Source organism: Scedosporium apiospermum (assembly GCF_000732125.1).
Source record: "Scedosporium apiospermum strain IHEM 14462 chromosome Unknown SEQ_SAPIO_0044, whole genome shotgun sequence".
Taxonomy (NCBI): domain Eukaryota; kingdom Fungi; phylum Ascomycota; class Sordariomycetes; order Microascales; family Microascaceae; genus Scedosporium; species Scedosporium apiospermum.
Genome location: NW_015971745.1, coordinates 325,369 through 349,807, shown reverse-complemented (window position 1 = coordinate 349,807; position 24,439 = coordinate 325,369). Strand labels below are relative to the sequence as shown.

Sequence of the window (24,439 nt, the reverse complement as noted above, 5' to 3'; positions counted from 1 at the left end):
ATCGAACGCTTTATTGGCGCGAGGGTAGGACTGAGGTGTTAAAATGAGTGTCGGAGAGTAGAAAATCGTCGGGAATCGACCTCGACTTGGATGTCTCGCGTGATCTGGCAAAGCGACTGGAAACATGTGAGTAGAATAATCGTGAGCTGAGAAGGCGTTTGGGGGCATGGGGTCGGGCGCACGTTGGGATCGGCCACGATAAGTTTTCTTCGCGGTTGATTGAGAGATTTTGCCTTCCCAATGTCGCGAAATTCTAGTTCCCTATCAAAAAGTTGAAGATTCAATCCTCTCGAAGCCATCGTCGGTTCGAGATAGAGAAATTGTCAATCACGTGATATGGCACATATAAATTATGTAATCACAATTGGTCGCTGGATTGCTTCAAATCAACTATTCCTCGACAGTCCAGTTGTTGGGTCATGCTCGCTATTGATATACACTTTCACAGAGTCCAGAACATTCAGCACGTTGGAATTTGATAACTTCATATTACTGGGATTCTGATGTACGCTCCCTAAAACTATAGTCGTCATACAGCTTGCCCAAAATCATTGCAAAGCCCCGGCCTCTTTCTTCAAATCAGAAAACCAAAGAGAGCTGCCCGGCCGCTGCGAATCCCTTAACAGCAACTCCGGGCAGAAACAGCGACGCCGAGTCCCGGCTCTAACCCATCCGTTTCCTTTTATTCCACCGTTCCGGACATCAATTTCTAGTCTACATCTGGACTTCGACCCTACCCTCATTTCCAGGAGGACCAGACTTGAGGTTGGGGAGGAGGTAGGTGATGTCATCCCAAGGATGACGGTAGAGGCCAGTGCGCAGCCTCTTCTGGTCGAGGTAGTGGGCAATGAGACCAATGCTGCGACCGAGAACGAAGAGACCGTTAAGGACACCCATGCGGAGGTAGTCCTCGGCCTCCTCGGCGGAGAAGGCACCGCAGTTCCTGAGTAGGTCAACGAAGCACACGGCAATGCAGCCGTCGACGTTGAGAATGAGGTTGTCCTTCTTAGATGTCGTCACCGTCTCTACAGCAAGAGCGTACTCGAGCATCTTGTGCGAAGGGAACTTCGCCTTGACGTACTCCTTGACGAGCTCCACGCGGAGATCGGGGTTGTTTCGAGACTTGACACGGTGGCCAATACCAGGGATGAGCTTGTTCTGCTTCCTCATGCTGTCGACGAACTCACGGGGGCTGAGACCCTTGTCGAAGGCCTTGGTGAACTCTTCGGCGGCACCGTCCAGCGCACCACCGAAGCGGGAGCCAATGGTCAAGAGACCGCTGACGAGGGCGCTGATAAGGTCCTTGCCGGCACGAGTGGTGATGATGGTATTCATAGCGCCGGACACGGCGGGACCGTGATCAGCGGTAAGCATGAGAACCATCTCAAGGAACTTAGAGGCGTAGTCGGGGAGGCGACGCCTGAACCAGAGGAGCGACATGACACCTCCGATACCAATATCCTCCCTGAAAACATCCGAGATGGGCATGCCGGCATACAGGAGCTCCTGGCCACGGTCATCGGAAATAGTGGAGATGAAAGCGGCGGGCTTCCTGACAAGGCCGAGCTCCTGAGCCCACGAGTAGTCAATGGGGATCTTGGGCACAGCGGGTTCGGGCTGAGGAATGATGACCTTGTCCTTGACGAGCTTGTCGTACACGGACTTGAGGAGGTCGGGAAGGTCCTCGAAGGTCTTGGGCACGTAAAATCCAGCTTCCTTCATCATTTTGTTCTTCGTGGCGGCAGTCTCGAGCTGGGAGTTGGCAAAGGCACCAGCGTGACCGAACTGAACCTCAGTCTTGAACATGCTCGCGCAGGTACCAATAGCCCAGGCGACAATGGGCTTGGTGATGATACCCTGCTCAACGGCATCAATGACCTTGTACTCCTCTACACCACCAACCTCACCGAGAAGCAGGAGGATCTTGCAATCGGGGTCAGCTTGGTAGCGGAGCATATGATCGATAAAAGTGGTACCGGGGTACCGATCGCCACCGATGGCAACACCCTCGTAGACACCGTCGGTGTTCTGGGAGATGATGTTGTTCAGCTCGTTCGACATACCACCGGACTTGGAGACGTAGCCGACGGAGCCCCTCCGGTAAAGTTTGGAGGCAACAATATTGTCCATCATACCACCAGTGTTTCCGATCTTGAAGCAGCCAGGCTTGATACCACCGACGGTGGCAGGACCAATAATGGTGACACCCTTCTGTTGCGCAACATGAGCAATCTCACGGGCACGCTAGATCACCCAAATTAGTAACTTTGTTCGTTCAGCGTAGGCGATGCATGCCCGGAAGATCCGAGGCTGTAAAATCACTTACGCGCTCAGGCACACCCTCTGCAATAATGGCGATAGTCTTAATCTGGGGGTATTCCATAAGCTCCATGGTGGAGCTGTACACACTCCTAGAGGAGGCGAAGTTGACTACGACATCGACCTCGGGGTGCTTAGCCATGGCCTTAGAGACCTCCTGGTAGACGGGAAGCAGAGTTTCGCTCGTTCCCCAGTACATCTTGCTAACGAATTGACCGCCGAAGGTGTAGATGATGCCCGCTACCGAGGGAGTCGATCGCTTGCAAATGAAGTCGAAATCGAGCATGCCCTGGACGGCACGTGGTTGGAGACCGTAGACGAAGCATCGGGTCTTGTTGTGGAAGAGGGCGTGGGAAGGGAGGGGGCTCAGAGGTCGGCTAGGAGCAGCGAAGCGGCGGATGTTGTCGTTAGCAGACAACGTCGCCTGCTTGCCGTTGGCGCCATTAGGTGTGGAAGCGGTCGTCATGATTTCTGGAGGGAGAGGCCGACGATACAAGGTGCTTCGAGAAAAGCGTAGAGAATGTGTATCCTGTCTATTGAAAAATGAAACAAACCACGGCAAGTTAGCTGATGTGTGGAAGGTTCCGGCGTATTGTGGGGTTTGAGTAAGAAACTCGGCGTGGGAGGTTATGCTTCAGGAATTGGTGGGGGGAGGGAAAAATGGCGAAATCTGGAGAGGGAAATATGTTGCCAGGGACTCTGGGACTGATGGGTCTATTGAATCAAGCGCCTCGTCGATTCAGTCATCCAACAAATTTTTTTTTGGTTGCATAGATCAACGAGGCCGCTATCGCAATGACCAAAGCCGGGTGGAGATTGGTCGTAGTGTACTCGGAAGAGCACATGGGAGGAAGGGGGGAAATAGGGAGCATACCTAATGAAGCTGTTTTGAGCTCGAAGACGATCGATCCGTCGGAAAGAGGTGATTCGGCTCCCGTCTGGAGATTATAGGAATAGAGAAAAGCGAAGAGCAAATTTGAGGATGAGAAAGGAAATCTTGGTTCTCTCTTCGAAGGTGGGAAGGAGAAAGGAGAATCCAAAAGAGCTTCTTGAGATCGGAGTCGAAGGGGGGAACGATTTGGGTGAGTGGAGGTTGGACCTCGATGAGTTGACACACAACAATTGAATGGATCAAATGTCAAGGAATCGTTGGCTGGGTTAGAACGGCTAGTGGACACTCAGGTACAACCATTGAACGAATATTGCTCCGTATTTTGGGTGTGGACATGGAAGCCAAGATCAGGTTCGGTGGGTGTGAATTTATGAAGTATCACAGGATTCACACCTGGTACACTGGGCAGGGACAGGGAGCAACCTTCTCAATCAGTCGAGGTGCTTCACATTCCGCTCCTCCCTCTGCTGGCAGCGGCACACGTCAGCCCTGGGACCAAATTGCGGTCTGGAATAAATCTAGAACGCGTGTGCAGCTCCAGATAAATAAGTCGAAAATCAAAAATTGATTGAAACAGAGTGAATGACGAGTCCTGCGATTAATGAAGACTCGATTGAAGATTCGACATCGTAGAGCATTCGTCGACCGGCCCCAGGGACCTGAGACCACTGGCTCGAATTCGCAGTACGGCGCAAGTACTCAGGAGCTTGGTGCGTAGTGTGGACGAAGTACGAAGTAAGCTTGAGTCCGTAAGTGTCTTGGACCCTGAACCTTAGCGGCTGTTGAGGTACACAGCTGGCGGGCTGCGGAAGGTGCAGCGCAGCAGCGGATGCATTGGCGGCCCAGGCACAGGTCAACCGCACTTAGGGGGGTGTGAATTCCCGGTCGAGGTAGGTGTCAACTCAAGCTCCCCACCGTACCGTGCCCAGCCGTCCTTCTCAACTTTTTTGAGACCTGTTGAATTGCCCAGCAGTTTGGGTACCGGGATGATGTGTCGACAGGGGATGAGGTTGTACCTAGCTCATGCCATGTACAGATACTTTCGAAATCGCCAAACCCCATTAACGTCTAGACTCGAACCAAAATGGTCACTGTCCTGTTCTCCAGTTTTCAATCATCGACATGCGATTGAAGATTGTCGGCCTTGTTCACATGCGACGTGAAAAGGACACCAACAACTTGACGATAACTTCATTAATCACTTGATAATAAGCGCATAGTTGTAAGGAGGCCATAAAGCAGACGGGCAATGGGGTGAGGTTTCAGCCGACTTCAGCTCGAAAAAGTTGATTGTGTAATGTCCGGAGCCCGGAACCCGTACGATCAACGTTAAAATTCCCCCATCCATAAGGGTATTGCCATGTCCGTGGGGTGCCCCGGACCATCAATGTTGTCATCTCGTATTTTTGATCATATCCGAATCGATTCGAACCCCCGGGTTTCATCCTGCCAGTAAACCTCTCAGCCTCGCTCAGCCTCTGAGCTGACCTCCATCCATTTCGATGACTGGCGTAAGATGGTAGGGCAGGATTGGAAACATGGCCTCGGTCCGGCGTGCAGCTTGCTGGCCATACAGTGGACCAAAATACCCGCGGCAGGATGGTCAGGATTCCCTCGGCCATCTCACTCAGCCAGGTGTCTGACTGGGTGGGTGTCGTGTGCCGAATTCTCCTCGATTCCCCTCACGACGGACTCGGTCATTATTCCACTAAGAATAGGCAGCCAGATTTAATTTCTCAACAAACGTTTGGGCACAACTTTCCTCGATCGTATGTACTGGTACCTGACACCGCTAGTGTCAAATGATTTCCATGCCGCACTGTCGTACCGTAGCTACCCCACCACACCCAAGGACTAGACCGCCCCAAAATTTTCAGGTGCAACCCCGACATTGCTAGCCTGAAGAGGGGCATTGGAGACTTGGTGACTTGAGGGGTGAACTGGTGAACTGAGCGCCATTCGCCGTTGAATTTTGCCATTTGTTGATGAGAATGAATGGCAGGGACTCTCACGAAGAAGCCCGAAGCTGCACTAGCAGCGTATGACTGGTCCAACATGGCAAAAAATATTGGGGAAACAGCAAAGGGCCGAGTCACTGTTGTTATCAATGGGAAACGAAAAAGGGAAAGGGAGCCCCAACTCACCAATTGACCTCTGCGAGTACCACGCTGGCGTACTCTTTTTGAGTGTTATTGACTTGCGCAAGTCCCCTCAACTTCCGACTCTTGCTTGCTTCCCAAGTTCCCACCGCCTTCAGGTTCCCGCCCTTCTCCCCTGGTTGTAGCTCCTTTTCGGTACCTTCGTACCTCCCGCCATTTTTTCCCCCAAGTCGCCCTTTTGGAGGTTGACCTGGCAATTCCTCTCTCCCACCTCGAGCTCCGTTGTCCAACATTCTCAATCTTCCCTCCCACGACACCATTTTTGCTCCCATCCTCAAGACTCCGTGTGCAAATCAAAAGACTTGTAGTTTCCAAGTTTGAATTTGCAACTCCTAGACTTGAAAAATATCGCGCCGCTGCATTCTCCTTTGTAGGTCTTGCTTCAGAATTCTCAACCCCGCTGTGCGAGGATTGCGTGGTGGTGGATGTATTTGCGATATCGCAGCACTTGCTCACACACAAGTCGCACTTGACCGAGGCTTCCCAATTGAAACCACCAGACCAAGCCGCCACAGCTTCAAAGAACAGTACTGACAAAATCGGATTTTCTGAGCAGATCTCTCATAATAAATCCATAATGTCCGCAAAGTCCATTCTTGAGGCCGATGGCAAGGCCATCCTCAACTACCACCTCACGCGCGCCCCAGTCATCAAGCCGAGCCCTCTTCCTCCCCCGAGCAAGCACAACCCTCCTCCCAGGTTGGCGACTCTGAATTTCCCCGAAGATGCCGATGTCGAGGGCGTTCTCGACCAGGCCGAGGTCACCTACCCGTGGTTGCTCCAACCCGGTGCCCGATTTGTAGCCAAGCCCGACATGCTGTGAGTAGAGCACCTCCCCGCGATGCCGAGCACACTGGAGGCATTCGGACATGCAGAGACTCGGACCGTCTCCTCGTACCGCGCGGAAGATGATCTGTCCGCATGACAGGAGTGGTCAGAGGTTCTCAGTTTGCTAACTCACCTTCAGGATCAAGCGACGAGGAAAGAGCGGTCTTCTCGCTCTCAACAAGACATGGGCTGAGGCGAGGGCCTGGGTTGCCGAGCGTGCTGGAAAGGAGCAGAAGGTTGAGCATGTCAGCGGTATCTTGAGGAACTTTTTGGGTAAGTCCCCCGAGGTCAAAACGAGAGTATGAGATCAAATGCTGACACACAAGTCTTCCAGTTGAGCCCTTCGTGAAGCACAGCCAGGACCAGGAGTACTACATTTGCATCAACTCCGTTCGCGATGTAAGTTGTCATCTCTCTCTCAGACAACCCAGCCTATTTGCAGGAACACGAAAAAAAAGGAACATCGGCATCATGAGGTGATGAAGTGAAGAAGGAAAGGGAAAATGGAATGAGATGGTCCCATGATTATCAGGTGAAGAATTTCTTCACTGGTGGGCGAATCAGTTGCAACTGAAGATCTGTGAATTTCGGAAATCAAGTCCTTTTTAAATAGGCAGATTTTCTGTTATTCGGCGGCTCCATGCGTTGTTTCTGGAAGTCCGCTGACTCGCTCACGGACGAACGGATGCCACCTTGCAGACACCTGCCGTGCTGGTCCGCCCAGTGCCCCACCATTTTCCCTTTAGTGTCTATTCGCAATCGTATAACTTGTGTCAATCATTGTTGCTAACTCGGCTTTCCTTCCGTTAGGGCGACTGGATTCTTTTCACTCACGAGGGTGGTGTCGATGTTGGTGACGTCGATGAGAAGGCTGAGAAACTTCTCATCCCCGTCGATCTCTCGCAATATCCTTCCAACAGGGAGATTGCTGAGGCCCTCCTCAGCAACGTGCCCGAGGGTGTGCACAAGGTGTTGGTTGACTTCATCACCCGTCTCTACGCGGTGTACGTTGACTGCCAATTCACATATCTCGAGATTAACCCTCTTGTGGTGATCCCCAACGCCGAGGGAACCTCTGCGGCCGTTCATTTCCTTGATCTTGCCGCGAAGCTCGATCAGACTGCCGATTTCGAATGTGGTGTCAAGTGGGCTATTGCGCGGTCACCCGCTGCCCTCGGCCTCACCAACGTCGCTCCTTCCACCGGCGACAAGGTGAACATTGATGCCGGCCCCCCCATGGAGTTCCCCGCTCCCTTCGGTCGTGAACTTTCCAAGGAGGAGGCGTACATCGCTGAGCTCGATGCCAAGACTGGTGCTTCTCTCAAACTGACTGTTCTGAACCCCAACGGTCGCATCTGGACCCTTGTCGCTGGTGGTGGTGCTTCCGTCGTCTACGCCGACGCCATTGCGTCGGCTGGCTTCGCTGATGAGTTGGCCAACTATGGTGAATACTCTGGAGCGCCCACCGAATCCCAGACCTATCACTACGCCCGTACCGTACTCGACCTCATGCTCCGCGCTCCCCTATCGGACAAGGGCAAGGTCCTCTTCATTGGAGGTGGTATTGCCAACTTCACTAACGTCGCCAGCACATTCAAGGGTCTTATCCGTGCCCTCAGGGACTTTGCTCCCCAGCTCATTGAGCACAACGTCCAGATCTGGGTCCGCCGTGCCGGTCCCAACTACCAGGAGGGTCTCAAGAACCTCAAGGCGGCGACCCAAGAGCTTCGCCTCAACGCGAGGGTTTTCGGACCCGAGATGCACGTCTCTGGTATCGTCCCTCTTGCGCTCGTCCCCGGCAGGTGGGAGGAGAACAAGATTCCCGAGTTCCAGGCTTAAAGAAAACTTATTTTTTTATACATTAAAGAATCCTCCCGCACAGGGAATGGGGAAAGGGGAACGGAGAAGATTTATTGATTTTGGAGACACGGCTAGGAGGCAGCAATGGAAACGAAGGCGCGGGCTGGTACGACTACGTAAGGAAACGATGGCAATCGGACTTGGTGTGCCTGTAATTATTCTCTAGGTATAGGTTATAGAGGAATCGGGCTACGCATTTGAAGAAGAAAACTTTGCAAAGCTAAAGTGTTTGTTCCAGTGATGTTTGAAGAGGGTAGATGGGGATGCTTTGAACTGGAAAGCCTTAGTTATTTCTGTAAGTCTGGGTAGGAAACCCCTTGACTCTGGCCCCGGCAACCCTCCCGACGCGTCATCCAACATGGTCTCGCTGAGCAACATCTCCCCTAGCATCGTTAAAGCGTCGTAAGCCAACGATTCTTTCCTTTTGTAAACACTCCACATGGTTCCATGGTCCACGTACCACCATCGAACTAACACCGATTTGTAGTAAGAGGTAAAACTTAATTCACGGGATGAAAGATTAACAGGATATATTGACACTGCAACCCCCCAAACTCTTCTTCATCAGGATTATTCCTCCTCCCTCTTCTCTCTTGTCCACAGAAGGTTCTCGGAAGTCTAGAGTTTCATGATGCGGAAATCATCCATCTCCTCTTGGCTTTTTCTTTTTACAGAAAAAACCTTTGACATAACGGCAAAACACGATCCAATGAGAAGACAAAACGGAACAAGCGGGAAGTATTAAACGAAAAAAACCATCATCCTCACTAACAGCTTTCCAATTTCGCCCCCGAAAAAAAACCATCCCCCTTCAAAACTTACACGAGGTAAGCAAAGAGAGGAAGAGCAAGAGCAAGGACGGTAGGTCGAAGGAAAGCACCAGCATCCTCCTTACTAGTGCTGTTACCACCAGCAGCGGCGGCACCGATCTCGAAAGCAGTGTTGACACCAGGGCGGTTCCAGCCATTATCGGCAACGGCCTTGATAGCGACGCCAGAGAGCTCTTTGCCGTCGACATCAACAACTTTGTGAGGGGTAGCAAGGTCGGTGACGGGGACGATCTTGCCGGAGGGAGCGGGCTTGACGCCAGCGCTGAGGATCTTCGCGGAGTTATCGTGGGGCATCTCGGGGATGGTGAAGTTCTTGTCGAAGCCCTTCTGGGTGATGAGCTTGGCGTCGCAGGTGACCGGGTCGGGGGTGTCGCTCCCGGGCTTCTGGGAGTAGAGGGCGTCGAAGTCGAGAGCGGCGTACTGCTTGGCGAGGGTGTTGTAGTCCTGGAGGAGCTTGGCGTTGCCATCGCTGTCGAGCTCGACGAGGCCGTAGTTGTTCTCCTCCTGGGTGTACTCGTAAACCATACCACCCGAGAAGACGCCCGTCATCTTGTCGCCGTAGATGGCGGCGATCTCGGTGAAGAGACGAGGGGTGACCTCGTTGCAGCCGAACTCGGAGAAGAAGATGGGGACGGAGGTGTCCTTGAAGCCGTCGACGAGGTCCTTGAAGGTGGACGACTCGAAGGTGGCATCACCGCACCAGCTGTACGAGTTGAGACCGAAGACGTCGGCGCGCGACTCGTCGTCCTTCTCGCCCTTGATGCGGCAGGTGAAGTAGTTCCACGAATCCCAGAGGATGTCGCGGACGTCGGCGGCGGAGTAGCCGACGGGGATGTAGCGCTGCGAGTGCTTCTTGATGTAGTTCTTCAGGTCGCGGGTGACGGCGCGGATGTAGCGGGGACCGAACTCGGCGGACTCGGGGCGGTCGATGACTTCGTTGCCGGAGAAGAAGAGCAGGGTGTTGGGGTAGCTCTTGAAGGCCTCGACGATGGCGAAGGTGCGGTTGAGGTAGCCCTCGTGGTAGCTCTCCCAGGGGTTGTACGAGGTCAGGGCTTCGCCGGGGAGGGGCGAGTTGACGTCGATGATCATGTACATACCCGCCTACAGGTTAAGTCGAGGGTTAGCAACGCTGTCAATTGTTCTGGCGAGACCCAGGGCGAGAGCCGGGACGCTCGGAGTCATGGTGCTTAGACACTTACAGCATTGAAGATGCTAGCGCAGTCGTCGTGGTTCAAGTTGGGGTCAAGGTTGTAGACTCGGATAGTGTTGACACCAAGGACCTGCATGAGGGCGGCATCGCGAAGACAGTGGTCCTTGTCGCTGAGGGGGTCCTTGCCTTTGGACGGGTCATAGCCAGCAGCACCACCGGGCTGGTAGTCAATACCAATGATCTGGAATCGGTTGCCGCTCTTGGGGTTGACGAAGTACCGGCCTTGGACCTCGAGGGGATCGACGGCAGCTGCCAAGGGGGCCGCGATGGCGGCGAGGAAGCCGAGGGTGCTAGGGAGCTAGATTCAGAGCGAAAGACGCATGGTTAGCGATGGGGCATAAGATCGAGACGAGCGATGGAAGTGAATTTGGAGGTCGGTGTCCCGCGCCGGAAAGAATTGTTAGCAATCTCTGCGGCGTCGAGGGAAAGGAACTCGTTCGCGGGAGATCATGCAAGCCACAAGTGCCTCGGAAGAGTAGGAAAGGCTCTCTCCGTATGCGCGATCCGTCGTGGCGCGACAATTTGACTTAGATGAAACTTCCACCCGGGGGATTTTTTAACCACCGTGATAATTTCGATCCTGATCGACTTACATGCATTGCTATAATATCTCTCGCACCGGCGTTTCAATGTTTCGTTGGTCTGCGTGTGCCGTTTGTTGACCGATCTCACCGACGGGATCTACCGCGAAAAAGGCGAGAGTTGGGTGATGTCTCAAAAATCTCGAGGGAGTGACAGAGAAGGAATAATGAAGGAAGGGACGGACTACGCGGGTAATCACAAAGAATGAGGGGAATTTCGAAATGACAGACAAAGAGTAAGGAGCGACTCGAATATTAAAAGGAAGGAGCGTCTAGAGTGGGCGAGGGAGGGAAAAACACGAAGTCGTTACACAGAACGGACGGAAGGCACGATGTGATAATGGACAAAAAGACACGACAGGACGGGAAAAATCAAGGCCAAGGGGAAAAAGCCCGGAAAGGGGAAACGGGGGGGCAGCCAAGCCAGCAGAGTGGTCAATGGAGCCAGGAACGGAGCCTGCCCCTCTGCTCTCTTCACCGTCATAGTACGGGAGAGGCCTATAATATTCGATCATGCGCTTTTTGGTTACTCTCGCCCAGAGCGCAATTAGGCAGTTGGAACGCCAAGGGGCATGCAAGACCCCTGGGCAGTGCCGGCACCCCAGTTCAACCAAGCACGAGAGCTACCGTTCAGGAGAGGAGCGCTGTTTCGGTCGCCAATTGCAGTCTCGCAAATGGGTTTTAGCGGACTTGATGCGACATTTGCTGCGGAACCTCCTATTATTTTCATGTTTCAACCCGCATCAGAGGAAATAATAGGCCGAACACCAAGACCAAGACACATTCTCCGATGCACACAAAGCATGGTCATGGGGAAGATCTCGGGTCCACCACGTGGATGGGATTTTCCCTCAACCACGCCAAAACTGGCATTCGATTTGGAAAACTGAGAACACGAGATTTCGATATTCGATACCATCCTCGGCCGTGCTCCGGTCGTCAGATAATACGAGATTTCTGTGCCTCAAGACACAGTTACTTTGCATATGGATGTGCCGCTAAGCTTAGAGCCAGGCAAGGTACCCGTCATCATTTTAAATTACACGCCAAATTAGCTGCAGTATGGCAGCAGTGGCGGTGCAACCGTTGAGTGTCTCCTCGAACTGTCTGGGGAACTTTCAACGGCTGGCAGACAGTTTTATTCCATTTCCAGCAATCCGGGTTCCAAACTTCCAAAAACGTTTCGACGGTGCTGACGTCGGCTGAATTGAACGAGTGGCTGATACCTAAAACTTTGTAGTAAACTGCATATAATTTCATTTAAGAATGCACTTCCTCGGCTGAAGACAACAAGAGTTGTCACAAAGAGAAGACATTCATCTAGCTCTAATCCGTGGGATCACAGTTGCGACAACCCAGGCTGCCTAGGTCGCCCCGTTGGTGTCTTGGCCGTGGTAATCAACCTTTTGTAAGATCATATCCCAGAGAACAATCACACGCTCATGCTCGTGTGCTGTCGCATCTAGACGTTTGTCTCTCGTAGTTAGTCAACCCGGAAGGCTCGCAATTTCACCGCAGAAACGACAAGAATGCTTAATAGGAACTCGTAGGAACTCGAGCGTTGGATATATTCATCATCCGGCCAGAAAGGAAGGAGGATAAGCTGGGATACAAATGCCTTTCCGGGAATCACGTTGAACAGGATATCGGTTGCTGCCACCCGATTCACCGAGCAATCGCTTGTCACCAACGCCAAATGGGCAAGCAGGTCCTAACAATGGTATATTACTCTCCTCCTCACAAACAAACAGTCTTTGGCCTCGGGCCCGTCCCTGAACGGCCGTCTCCTTCGCCTCATTAACCAGTTGCCTCACATCCTCATGGATAAAACAATAGTTTTAAGAAGCCGCCCCGCCAACAAAGTGTTTCAACCGATCAATGATGACTCTTAGCTTTTCGGTGACCAAAGCCTCATCTCCCGAAAACCTATCCTCGACAACAACCGTCTTGGGAGGACGTTACCGTACGCTGATTCCGAGCCGCGTCTGACCCGGCACCAGCCCGAGCGGTATCGTCTGAGAGCCAAACTTAGAACGGTTATGACGCAAGTGATCTCTTAGGAGCATGGAACGGACTAAGATCCGAAAGAGTACCATGCTTTTCGGATTGCAGATATTTGCGGAACTAGCAGTATGGTGTGGCAGCAGTATATCTCTAGCATCGTTGGCCAGAATATCTCTGATCTCTACATCACTTCTCTCCACTTTAACGAGGACCCAAGTCCTCAGAAGCTTCTCCCAAAGAACCAAGAATAGAGGCATGCAACACCAGGGATTCGCTTGTCGTCGCCGGCCAAACTACTAATCTGGCACTCGCAAGGCTTATCTAGGGAAGAGCGGACGGGTTCCGAGTTTTCCTACGGGTATGGCCGCATGTACTCGATTCCGTATCCGATGGCTCTTATGAACGGTGAGTATTGTCCGTCGTGTTGACTGGAGGTGAGGAGTTTCAGCTCCGCGCCCCGGCTGTTCTCGAGTCCGTCATCGAGTCTGGCTAGTCCAACCTGGATTGTTCTAGGTTTCTCTGTTACCACTGTGATCATGGACCCAGGAATATTATAGTAGACCTTTTGAAGACTTGACTGGGAAATGGATCAGGATCAAGGTCCGTGCCTCCTTGGGAATGGGCGCCTGTGATGGTGATGGTGATGCCGTGAGACGGGATTTGAGAGGAAGGACTTCCTGAGATCTAGAGAAATGGATAGAATGGTTCATTGCTTTCTCCTGACATATTTCATAACCTTTACATCAGACGACTCTTAGTAGAGAAGAACCCTTCGCTCTGGCAGGAGGACCATTGCCCATAGATACTCATTAGCAATGCTTTTCTTATTCGAAGCCCATCGCGACACCTGACAAGCGTGATACGAAGCGGCCGGTCGACGCCATCGGTTCGGAAGCGGCCTCGCCGATATTCCAGCTCTCCAAGGAGTTTACAGGCACAATTTGTCCACTTCCCTCCCCCCCATTCTTTGCATACTTATCTCTCTCCTTTTTCGATCTTATCGATCGCAGTAACGAAAGCCCAAATCATTCGATCCTCGACGCAGCCTCTCTGAAATTCTCATCAAAGATCATTTGTGAAAGCCCTGGTATACCTGATGTCTGCAAAACACTATTGCTATTGGGTGCTCGCGGCTGGGCTGGAGATGCATCGGGGTTTTGCCCGAACATGCTAGCCATTACATCTAGTATAGAACTGGGATCATCCGAACTCATCATATTTCCAGTGGAATTAGATGGTTCATTCGGAGTTTTCCGGGGTTGCGAAGAATGCATGTTTGCTGGAGTTTGCTGCGTGGTCGAGCTGGCGCTGGTGTCGAGGGCCCTTCCCGGTCCAGTATTGTGGGACTTTCCCTCATCACTCCGCTGGGTACTGTTCTCGCGCCGCATGATTGGCGTATGCCAAGTCTGCATAATTATATAATGACTCTAAAAGGGTTGAACGGTTGCCTACACCGAGTTGGAGGAGCAAGCAATGGAGAGCAGTGGAGGACCGGAGATATCAAATGTGGAAGGAGCAACGAAGATGGGGAAGAAGTTGGAAGCCCCTACCGGTCAATCACCATTGCAAAGGTAAAGTTTATTATAGTACACAACCTATAAACGGCAGTCTTGAGTCGACAGGATACAAAGTAGACACATTCACATGCCCCCTTATGGGTATGTTGAAATCAGGATCAGGAGCCGAGAATCAGATGGCGGAAAATATGAACGCGGAGTGGGATCATTGATGGCTAAAGTTTAGTCTGCATTTGCCATGCCACTAAGAGCACTTCAGCTGCCAATTGGCCCTGAGAAACGCTGGCAGGCACCAAGACTTGACGTCTGTCGTCGAGAGAACCTTGATTGAACCACATCAGCAGCCGCCTTCCCCACCAAACGCCAATTCACTCACTTCTGAAGTTCTGCCTGAAGGTTCAAACTGCTGGTGTTACCTCAGAACTCTTTACATCATCGGTCCAAACCGCTCGCAAATCGCAAATCCCACCCGCGCAACATCAAATCTCAAAACCCCCAACCCATCCTTTATGCCCCTCCGCTCCTCTCGCCTTTTCTTCACCGCCCTCTCCCGCGCCGGCTTGCAGACGATCCCCAAAGGTTTAACCCGTCCCTTCTCCAACATGTCTAGTAAGCTTTTCGAAACCCCCAACCATGATCCCGCGAAACCGCCAACCACCTCAATCAAGCCGCCAAAGGAAGACCATACCGTTCCCCGCCGACTTCAATGCTAACCACAAAAACCGACAACCTCAGAACTCCCCACCGACACCCGCCCCATCGTCGTCTCCGGCCCCTCGGGCGTCGGCAAAGGCACCCTCCTCCAGCTCCTCTTCTCCCGCCACCCGGACGTCTTCGCCTTCTCCGTCTCCCACACCACGCGGGATCCCCGCTCCGGCGAGGTCCATGGCGTCCACTACCACTTCGTCCCCATGAAGGACTTTGAGGACCTCATCGACGCCAACGGCTTCGTCGAGCATGCCAAGTTTAGTGGGAACCGGTATGGGACGAGTAAGATGACCATTGAGGAGCAGAGCGCGAAGGGTAAGGTTGTGGTTTTGGATATTGAGATGGAGGTATGTTATTATAGCTTCTTTTCTTCTTCCTCTTCTCCTCTCTCTCTCCCCCCCCCTTTTTTTTTTTTCAGCTACCATCTACGACTACGACATGGTCCGTCGAAGAGAAAAAAAGCTAATGGCCACTCCACGCAACAGGGCGTCAAGCAAATCAAAAACTCCGACATTCCCGCCCGCTACGTCTTCGTCGCGCCCCCCTCCGAAGAAATCCTCGAGAAGCGCCTCCGCGGCCGCGGCACCGAGACCGAGGAGAGCGTGCAGAAGCGCCTCACCCAGGCGAAGCGCGAGCTCGAGTACTCCAAGACTCCCGGCGTACATGACATTATCATCGTCAACGACGATCTCGAGACAGCTTACAAGCAGCTCGATGACTTCATCTACAAGTCGGCGTAGAAGGGTATATAAAAATATAGACAAAATGGTGGCCGCATTTTGGGTTTTCGATATTACACCTGGTTCGATTATACACCGGGAAAAAGCGAGGCGACGTGGGAATCTACAAGGGATAACACGAGAACAAATGCTTACATTGTCAAGACTCCTTCGGTTCAAAGCAGATAGACAGTCACTTTATACTAGAGAGCGCTTGCATATTCTTTTTAATAAAAACAAGGAAAAAAAGTTACTGCGTTGACTAGGTATCGAAGCGGACTCTGGATTAGAGCACGGGGGGGTAACCGAAATAATTAAAACATAAGAAAAATAGCGAGCAGCCTCTCCTTCGTAATAAGGGACAGGAAAACCAAATAAAGAAAAAAAAAAAGAAGAAACGCAGAAGAACCTTGGGACTCGGGGGGATAACAAAGTAACAAAACAAGAGAGGGCGCATGGGAGAGAGGCACCTCGTTTCATTCGAAGTGCGAATCCAAAAAGAAAACCTTCAGACGCCCAACAAGAATGATCGAGGCCACAACTAGCTCCTCCAATTAGACTCTATACCCATTCGATACCTCACCAGCGCCAGGACATAAGACACCGGTGATCATCCTGGATTTTTTTTTTGCCGTTTCCCAAAGTCTCTTCCACGGGTTAGCGTGAAATAAGGCGGCAGGTATATCGTAGAATCGATGAAATTTTTGTTCTCGGGAAGGGTTCGCTTCGCTATAAAAACCATGACAGCTGAATCAAGGGTTCATAAGGGCAGATGGCCGACATCAATGTAACCCTCAACTCCGGTGACCTTTCAAGGCCGGGAAGGAGTTGGTGAAAATCAAACTGTGCGTCGAACTTAGTACCCGTTCATTGTCATCCGTTGTGAGTTCCGGCTGAGCTCACGATCAGCCGCCGGGCTGATTGGCCGGCTACCAGCGCTATGCGCCGAGTTCTCCTTGAGGGCAAGCAGCTGCTTGGCACGGAAGGTCTCGTAGTGGATCTGAGAAGTGGTCTCGATGAGATCCTGGAGGTGCGTGCGGAGGAGGAAGTTGCGGAGGTAGACGAATTCGCAGTGGTTCTCATCCTCGACATTGATAACGCCCCATCGGTTCTGTCGGCCCCTAACCTGCTTGCCGTTGACAATAATGGACTTCTCGGAACCGACAACGGCGAAGGGGATAAGGCTCTGCAAAGGTTCGAGTTAGAAATTGACCTCTTCCAACTCCTCATTCGATGGGCTCGTTTGCGCCGACAATGTTTTAACCTACCTTGATCTGGGCGTTCATGGCACGCTCCTCATCATCAAACTCCTCGTTGTCATAGGGGTACATCTTCAGGTTGTGGAAGGCAAACTCCTCCTTGATGCGCTCCTTGAACTCCTGGCGCTCCTCGAGTGTCAAGCTGTCGGACTTGGCAATGACGGGGACAACGTTGACGACATCGGAAAGCTTCTTCAAGACAACGATATCAATAGGCTTGAGCGAGTGGCCAGAGGGCTGAATGAAGAAAAGACAGCAGTGGATACGGGTGTCCTGGATGTATCGTTCACGCTGGGCGGTGAGCTCCTTGCGGAGGTAGGCGGAGTGCTGGTCCTTGATATACTTGACGATGGGATCCCAGCAGCGGTCGTTGTTAACGAGATCGCCGTATCCGGGAGTGTCAACAATGTTAAGTCGGAGGCGCACACCGTTCTCCTCAATAATGTGGGACACGGAGTGGATCTCGGTGGTGGTTCGGACGGGCTCGTCGGGGAGCATGCGTCCCTTGGAGTCAATGAGGTGAGACGCGAACATGGTGTTGATGAGAGTGGACTTTCCGAGACCAGTCTGGCCTAAACGTAGAACGAAGTAGTTAGTAACCTGATCGATGAGGGCAGGATGATGGTAGCTTGAGGTAGGTCGATGATCGATGGCAACGCGAACGTGGCTAGTACACGACACCAGTCAGGGACCAAGGGAATGAAGCCATACCAACGCAGATGACGTTGAACTGGAAACCACGTTTCAAGAGCTTGCGCTCGATCTGGGATGTGATGCTGTCAAAACCGACATGGCTCTTGGGGTAGATGGTTGTGGAGGCCATTGTTGCTATTCGGAGTCCGTCCCGGTGCGAAACGAATTGAGAGAAGGGGGCGTGTTTGTCGGTCAGGGGAGATAAGGTTAACAGGTTCAGAGAGACGCGGGCTCGATATTACAGGAAGCTGACGATGAAGTTATCTTATGGGGAAAGGCTGCAATTGCCAAACAAGTGTTACAGCAGTATGAGCTGGAGATGGGCAGATACCGTGAGGACAGCAAAAAGAGGTAGATCAGATGGACGGGGGGCCGAGAGAGTTTGTTTCAACGGTTAGAAAATGATACTTTTTACTGCTGGTCCGTACGATTAGGAGATTCATTTAGTAGAGCGCACCTGCCACCTGCAATAATTTTCCAGCCTGTTATTTGGGCTGGGGATTGGCAGCCCAGAGCCAGGGGGGCTAGGGAAAGGGAAAGGGGGAAATGGACCCAGTCGCAACTGCCAATTGGTCTGCCTCTGGTCTGTGCGCATGTTGCTCAATGATTGGCTCCTTCTCCTGGATCGCAATTCTACGGAAAGTATTGAGGTACCCCAGAGAAGTACTAAGTATCAAGTACCCAGGTACCGTCGGATGAAGTTCGGGTGTGGAAATAATTTTGAGCCCATGGCGTGAAAAGTGAGGATGCTATGATCGAGCAGTATCAAGCTTGCCATCAAAGCCAGTATCCTCGAGGATACGAGCGTCGTAGCGAAACCCTTCCTACCAAACCATCGCCGAAGTCGAAAGCCAAGCTCATTCGAAGTTTAATCAGGCGGTGCAAGGAACACGACCCTCCGGTCCGCTGCAATTCTTCGCCTTCCATCGCCATTTCGAACGTCATCAAGGGTATATCTACACAACCATGGCTGTCGCAGCGGCGCATCAACTGCGTATGGCCCCGGGCCTCGCGTCCATGCTTCTCCCTCGAGTCTCGGCCCCGATAATACTCGCCTCGTCCCGATGGGCCACCGTCTACTCCCACGAGGTCACCCACCCTCTCCTCCCTTCCCTCTCCATGGGTATTCCTGGCATCCAGCTCAGCCTACCCTCGTTACTCGGCGACATATGGGAGTCCATCCTTCGTGCCGTCCCCAAGAAGAAGACATCCCACTCGAAGAAGAGACACCGGCAGATGGCCGGCAAGGCGTTGAAGGACGTCAATTCGCTGTGCAGGTGTCCGGGGTGTGGTCAGACGAAGCGCATGCACCGACTGTGCCCTCATTGCATGGAGAGTATGTGAATATCCCTTGGAATCTTTGCGTAGAACAGCCAACTAACATCTCCCAGGGATACATCAAGTATGGAAGGAAGATAACTCGTCTGGGAAGTTTGTTTGAGGGTGTTATGTGGAGGATCAGAGCCCGCCGAAGCTCTTGTGTATAGATGTTGATCCCGCATCACTTCCCCATTGTAGACACTGGTGTACATCATTGGCGTTTTGGGCATATAATCAATGTAACACTATCTCTTTTGCCTCTCAGTATACTGCTCTATTGTGTCATACATCGGTGCTTTTCCAGGCGTGGATGATATTGATGGTGTAAGAGCAGTTCGTCCGGTTGCGCACCATATTGACAAGAGAGCCATACACAGTACGCGGTTGTTGGAAATGATTTTAAGGAATTTGGAAGTTATAAGTGGGAATGATGTGAAGGATGGTGTTGATATGTTGATATCATGCCTAACTTGAACGTCCATTCTCCATTATCATCCTATAAGTTTGGGCGTCGTCAAGAGACACAAGAGCCACGGCGAAGAGTCCGCACTGCTCCGATGCGTGGGCTGTTTTTGCTCGTAGGTCCATCCCCTCGGACTCCGCAACAGGCGTCTTCTCTGAGATTGATGACTTGTGCGATAGGAGCCGTATGAGTCGGATCCTTCTCCAGTCCTTGATGGGCTTCTCCGCTGCTTGTGATTTGATCCGGCAAGAGGGTCGCAACAGAAGGCTTCCTCGCCTGTTGCGCTGAATAATTACATTAATTGATAAAGGCCTAGAAAGAAGAGAATAATGCAAATCAGGTGTGTGTCCGTAGAGGTACGGCGGTTGGGGAAACGCGCCAGAACAATTGAGGTGTCGGGGTAAGCTTTGGGGGAGCCAGATCAATATTAACCCCACCATGAATTGACATTTCAACGTCCATTCATCTGAACACTCTCACACATCGCCAACTTCATCCTGTGCTCATCACCTTCGACGCACCCAGGCGAATACGTGCAGTCATGGTATTTATCCCCTGATCTTACCAAAAATTTCAGAATTAATCGTCGCTAATTTATATTCAGTCAAAACAATATCTCACCGTCCATACTGTGGACAATGGTAAGCATCAATGATCAGCCTAACTCCCCACTCCACTACCTGAAGCGAAGCGTACCCTGCTCTTCATCGCATCGCTGACCATTCCCAGCACACCTTACCGACATATTCGCCCTTGCGGCAACTCCCAAGGCCATCCTCTCAGCAAGCGGCTCCTCCAGCATCAACGTCCACGAAACCACCACACCTACCTTCTCACTCACCCAAACCATCAGCGCCGCCCACCCATTAGGCTGTCATCACCTCTGCACATCCCGCAACGGCAAAGTGGCCGCGAGCGCCGGGTTTGGTGGTGAGATTAAAGTATGGAGTCTCGACCCCGACTCTAGTGAGTGGACCACACACTCCGAGATCCCGAAGGGCGCCGTGAAGGACGCATCGATATGGGCTATCGCTCTCAACGAGAACGGCCAGTACCTGGCTACCACGACCAGGGATGGCAAGGTCATAGTCTGGGACGTATTTGATAAGAATAGCCCCAAGATTATTCGAGAGTACGAGACGGGCAGTGGGAACTCGGGTAGCTTTGGAATGTGTGTGGATTTGAGCGGTAATGGCAAGTACACTGCCAGTGGACATCAGAATGGCACCGTCTACGTTTTCAACAACGATACAGGAAGACTTGTATATTCATTAACAGGTACGTCTCCTATCCCTCTTCGAATAGAGAGCTCTGCTTTCGGCGGGGTGTGTGCAGATTGGCTAACTTAGCCTAGGTCTAGCGAACGCGATCCGGACCGTCGCCTTCTCGCCTGGCTCTACAAGACTCGCAGCTGCGGGAGATTCCGCCGTCATAGCCCTCTACGACATGCAACACGGCGAACATGTTGGCAACCTCACGGGCCATTCCGCGTGGGTAACGTCCGTCGACTGGAATGACAGCGGCGAGTTTCTTCTCAGTGGCGCCATGGATGGCAAGGCCAAGGTCTGGTCTGTTGAACGGAAGGTCTGCGTCGCCACCCATAGTGAGACGGATAAGCCGCTGTGGTCTGTGAAGTGGTTGCCAAAAACGGGTAGGAGTGAGTTCTTTTGTACGGCGGGGTCCAACCGGAGCCTTTCGTTCTACAGGGAGGCTACAGGAATTTAGGTGAAGACGCTGGAATGAGATATCCTGGGTTTAATTCGTTCGGAATAGACAAAATTCTGCACATTTCATCCATCCAGTCTTGAAGGAAGCTGAACACTGCCTCGTCAAGATCAGTGAGATGATGGAATTCACGTGACCTCGCTCCAGGCTCGCGTTGCCCCGCCAAAATTGCCTTGATCTCATTTGTCCGTCTTACGACCATCTCCGAATCGAGGTGAATGAAATGAATTGAAACCTCAACCTTATCGAAATATCTGGGATATACTCTAAGAATTGAGCAGATTCCATACTTACGGAGCACTTCCCGACCTAGAATATTGTGGCATCACACGCTCTTATTCTCAAATCATTAATACTCCTTCACTCAGCCGATTTTCGCTACCCCTCTTCCTTGACATCATTCACATCAATTCACAATGCCAGTCACCCGACGATCAACAGGCGGCAGTCGAGCCAGACCCGGCCCCGAAAAGGGTCAATCGACCATTAGCTTTGCCAGTCGCGTAACGAAGGCCGTCCCCAAGGATGTGAAGAAAGCCGCACTCGCCGAACCCACCACCCCCAAGAAGGCGGAGGTGAGAACCCCCTCCAAAGAGGAGGAAGAAGAAGAGGAGGTCGAAGAGACTCCCGTCGAAGAGGGGGAAGAGGAGACCCCCAAGGAAGGCGAACATGTCGTTGAACAAGTTAGTGCTGCTCCCGAACCGGCGGAAGCGGAGAGTGACGAGTTCGAGGCGTTGGCGGAGAAGATGACGGATGCTGAGATTAAAAAGTATTGGTCTGGAATTATGAGTGCTAGGCTCGCGATGCCGGTGCATCAGGAGGACTTGACTGTTCACGAGAAGATTTTGCGATATTTTGACGTTTCATCACAGTATGGAGTAAGTAATATTTCCGTTCATTCGTTTTCTGTGTTGTGGTTTGTTGGGTAATGCGCAAGTCGACATCGCATTCCAGGGGCTGACTTTCTCTAGCCGAGCATTGGCATCGACCGCACCAAGCGCTGGAAGCGGGCGGAAAGGCTTGGTCTTAACCCTCCGATCGAGGTCCTCGCTGTTCTTATGAAAGAACACAAGAAGCATCCCAAGGCTAACACAGAGGTGTCGTCGATGGATGAAATCATGAGCCACATTGCCGCTGGGGCGTGAGCTGCTTTACTCTGCTTTACGGCAGTCCTGATTTTGTGATGATAGGTGGAAACGGTGTTACGGCGTCTGGCTTAGGGATTCTCTGTTTCAGACGGGGTGTCACTTTTGAACTCCTTGTACTTGTCTGTGTTTGCGTTCTTGCAGAGCGTTTGCTTTTGAATCCATTCGGGATGTAATACTTGAAATAAAGAAAAAAAAATCGGTTCGCCTCTAGTGCTGTCTATCTCTACACCGAATTTTCCGTATGCACTCTAATACCAGATGCTTCTAGTCCTGTGATGTGTCAAAAGCCCCTCTTCTCCCTTCTCTTCCCGCTCTTTGATGGTATCATATAAGAAAAAGTCGATCAGAATTGCATTGACCTGGGCGTCGGGATGGTTCCTCAATATTTCTCTCCTAATCAGCTCAACACACCATATACTGCATCCTAAAAGAGAGTTAATACAACACAGGTTATTTCGCAAATGCGCCTTGGGAGAGGGTCTTTCTAAACGTACCCCGAATTTGCAGCTCCCAATAAGTTCCAGAGCCAATCAGCTTGCCCTGCTTGATGGACGAGACAAGAGAGGGACTGTAGTATAAGCAACCCATGGCGTTTAGGATCTGCGGCACTCGATAATCGGCAAACATTGTGATCTTGTCAATGTCATAAAAGTCGCCGTAATCCTGGCCGTCGAAGCAAGCCCACACATCGGCAACGAAGATTTGGGCGCGCTTGAGAAAGCGGACCGGACGCCGTCGCCCCTCGAAAGTGAACTCGTCACGGAAGGAAGAGAAGTCACGGGCGAGGATGTTCACGAGGGCAGCAGCAGAGCCGTTGGCGGACCAGATGAGCTCTTCCAAGCTGCATCCGTAATTCTGCCAAATAACAAAATTAGTGACTCGCGTTGGGCTAGTGACCCCGATTTTGGGCTTTTCTAGACAAAAGAGGAGCGCAAGTAAGTGGAGATTCTATTGTACCTCATAGAGCACCTTTCCGGCCTCACGCAGACAAGCAAGGCGTTCCTCAATCATCGGCATCTCTTCTTCGGTGGTCGATCTAAAGACGTGCTTCAGAACCTCGAGAGTGCACTCATCTTCACTTTGCCAAAAGTCCGAGCTCGTGATGGGAATCCCTAAAGAAAAAGGTTAGGATGTTTCTCCAAGATACGTGAGATAGCGATCCGTATTAATCTATGAAAGGCCAACCTTCTTCAAGAGCCCTCTGCAATGAAGCGACAAGACTCCAATATCCTGTCCAAGTCTGGCCGCGATACTCAACTGCGAACCTCTCCTCTGCAGGTAGCTCAGACCAGAACGAGAAATTTAGGAGATCCATAGTAAATATGAAAGCTAGGGTACTTTCATCCTTGGTTTTTGGATGAAGTTCATGCTCTGACCATGTCGACGTTGAGTACCCCTTTTGCTTCATCAAGTTGTAAATGGTGACGGCCGCTGCCTTGCTCGCTCTCATATCGATGGCAACATCAATTGAGTTGTCATAGACATATTCGGCACCCTCCAGAACGCCGGTATCCGGTTCATCATCAACTTTTAATTTCCCCTGGATATGCTGGCGGAGAAGTTCCAGGAGTTCGGGATCGGCCTCGTCGTCAGACATGGTTGGCTTGCAGGGGCACCACGAAAGAACCGAAACAGAAGAGAGTCGTATGGAAGTTTTACAGGCCGACTCCTCCCCCTTGTACGGGTCTATCGAGCACGGAAAAGGCAAACAGGAGACTCAGAGACAAACTTTTTTCCTCGATTGTGTAGATAGTCGGTCAATATCTCATTAGTTCGCTGGAATGGCAAACAAGTCTACCGCCTCCTTCCCCCAGAGCGCAATCTCGTCTTTACGTAAGCCTCCATCTTGCGGTACAAGTCTGTTTCATGATTGAATTGGACTGAGCAAACAAGGGTAGAATGATGGATAAGAGGGAATGATATTGCGAGCGATCCTTTTAATGGCATATTATCAATATTTGCTGGTTTAATTGTTGCCGTGGACGGGGATGGGCTGATGAAAAACCATTCTTGACATGAGACCACGGCTTCGCACCCGAGTCGTCGTTCAGGATTGATGCAGCTTGGGGAGAAGATGGAGGGTGTTACCAAATTGATTGGATTGAGCCGCCTGGCATGGCAGACCAACGCCGGTTGCATTTTGCACTTTGATTCCTTGAATTATTGGTGTATACCAGTGTTGGAAACTTGAACCTTCTTCAGGG

At 51.7% G+C, this 24,439-nt stretch overlaps 7 protein-coding genes across 7 annotated transcripts; 3 read left to right on the top strand and 4 right to left on the bottom strand.

Annotated features, from left to right (window-relative positions):
• Positions 1-714: 714 nt before the first annotated feature.
• SAPIO_CDS0949 (putative ATP-citrate synthase subunit 1) lies at positions 715-2,785 on the bottom strand (the record flags this gene model as incomplete). Its single annotated transcript, XM_016783625.1, has 2 exons — positions 715-2,244; positions 2,327-2,785. 2 exons carry the CDS (start codon positions 2,783-2,785, stop codon positions 715-717), a joined length of 1,989 nt encoding a protein of 662 aa, XP_016645899.1.
• Positions 2,786-5,947: 3,162 nt separating this feature from the next.
• SAPIO_CDS0948 (uncharacterized protein) lies at positions 5,948-8,037 on the top strand (the record flags this gene model as incomplete). The annotated part of the gene is made up of 4 exons (XM_016783624.1): positions 5,948-6,189; positions 6,338-6,471; positions 6,533-6,597; positions 7,009-8,037. 4 exons carry the CDS (start codon positions 5,948-5,950, stop codon positions 8,035-8,037), a joined length of 1,470 nt encoding a protein of 489 aa, XP_016645898.1.
• Positions 8,038-8,876: 839 nt separating this feature from the next.
• Positions 8,877-10,697, bottom strand: SAPIO_CDS0947 (uncharacterized protein; the record flags this gene model as incomplete). The annotated part of the gene is made up of 3 exons (XM_016783623.1): positions 8,877-9,989; positions 10,088-10,396; positions 10,692-10,697. The coding sequence occupies 3 exons, from the start codon at positions 10,695-10,697 to the stop codon at positions 8,877-8,879; spliced, it is 1,428 nt and encodes a 475-aa protein (XP_016645897.1).
• Positions 10,698-14,709: 4,012 nt separating this feature from the next.
• SAPIO_CDS0946 (Guanylate kinase) lies at positions 14,710-15,648 on the top strand (the record flags this gene model as incomplete). Its single annotated transcript, XM_016783622.1, has 3 exons — positions 14,710-14,809; positions 14,936-15,255; positions 15,394-15,648. 3 exons carry the CDS (start codon positions 14,710-14,712, stop codon positions 15,646-15,648), a joined length of 675 nt encoding a protein of 224 aa, XP_016645896.1.
• An 835-nt stretch (positions 15,649-16,483) lies between these two features.
• SAPIO_CDS0945 (Cell division control protein 10) lies at positions 16,484-17,709 on the bottom strand (the record flags this gene model as incomplete). Its single annotated transcript, XM_016783621.1, has 3 exons — positions 16,484-16,813; positions 16,896-17,458; positions 17,598-17,709. 3 exons carry the CDS (start codon positions 17,707-17,709, stop codon positions 16,484-16,486), a joined length of 1,005 nt encoding a protein of 334 aa, XP_016645895.1.
• Positions 17,710-18,545: 836 nt separating this feature from the next.
• SAPIO_CDS0944 (uncharacterized protein) lies at positions 18,546-22,232 on the top strand (the record flags this gene model as incomplete). Its single annotated transcript, XM_016783620.1, has 7 exons — positions 18,546-18,915; positions 19,204-19,223; positions 19,967-20,003; positions 20,092-20,640; positions 20,717-21,019; positions 21,511-21,965; positions 22,059-22,232. The coding sequence occupies 7 exons, from the start codon at positions 18,546-18,548 to the stop codon at positions 22,230-22,232; spliced, it is 1,908 nt and encodes a 635-aa protein (XP_016645894.1).
• A 251-nt stretch (positions 22,233-22,483) lies between these two features.
• SAPIO_CDS0943 (Uncharacterized protein) lies at positions 22,484-23,832 on the bottom strand (the record flags this gene model as incomplete). Its single annotated transcript, XM_016783619.1, has 4 exons — positions 22,484-22,659; positions 22,730-23,090; positions 23,193-23,347; positions 23,421-23,832. The coding sequence occupies 4 exons, from the start codon at positions 23,830-23,832 to the stop codon at positions 22,484-22,486; spliced, it is 1,104 nt and encodes a 367-aa protein (XP_016645893.1).
• Positions 23,833-24,439: the final 607 nt, after the last annotated feature.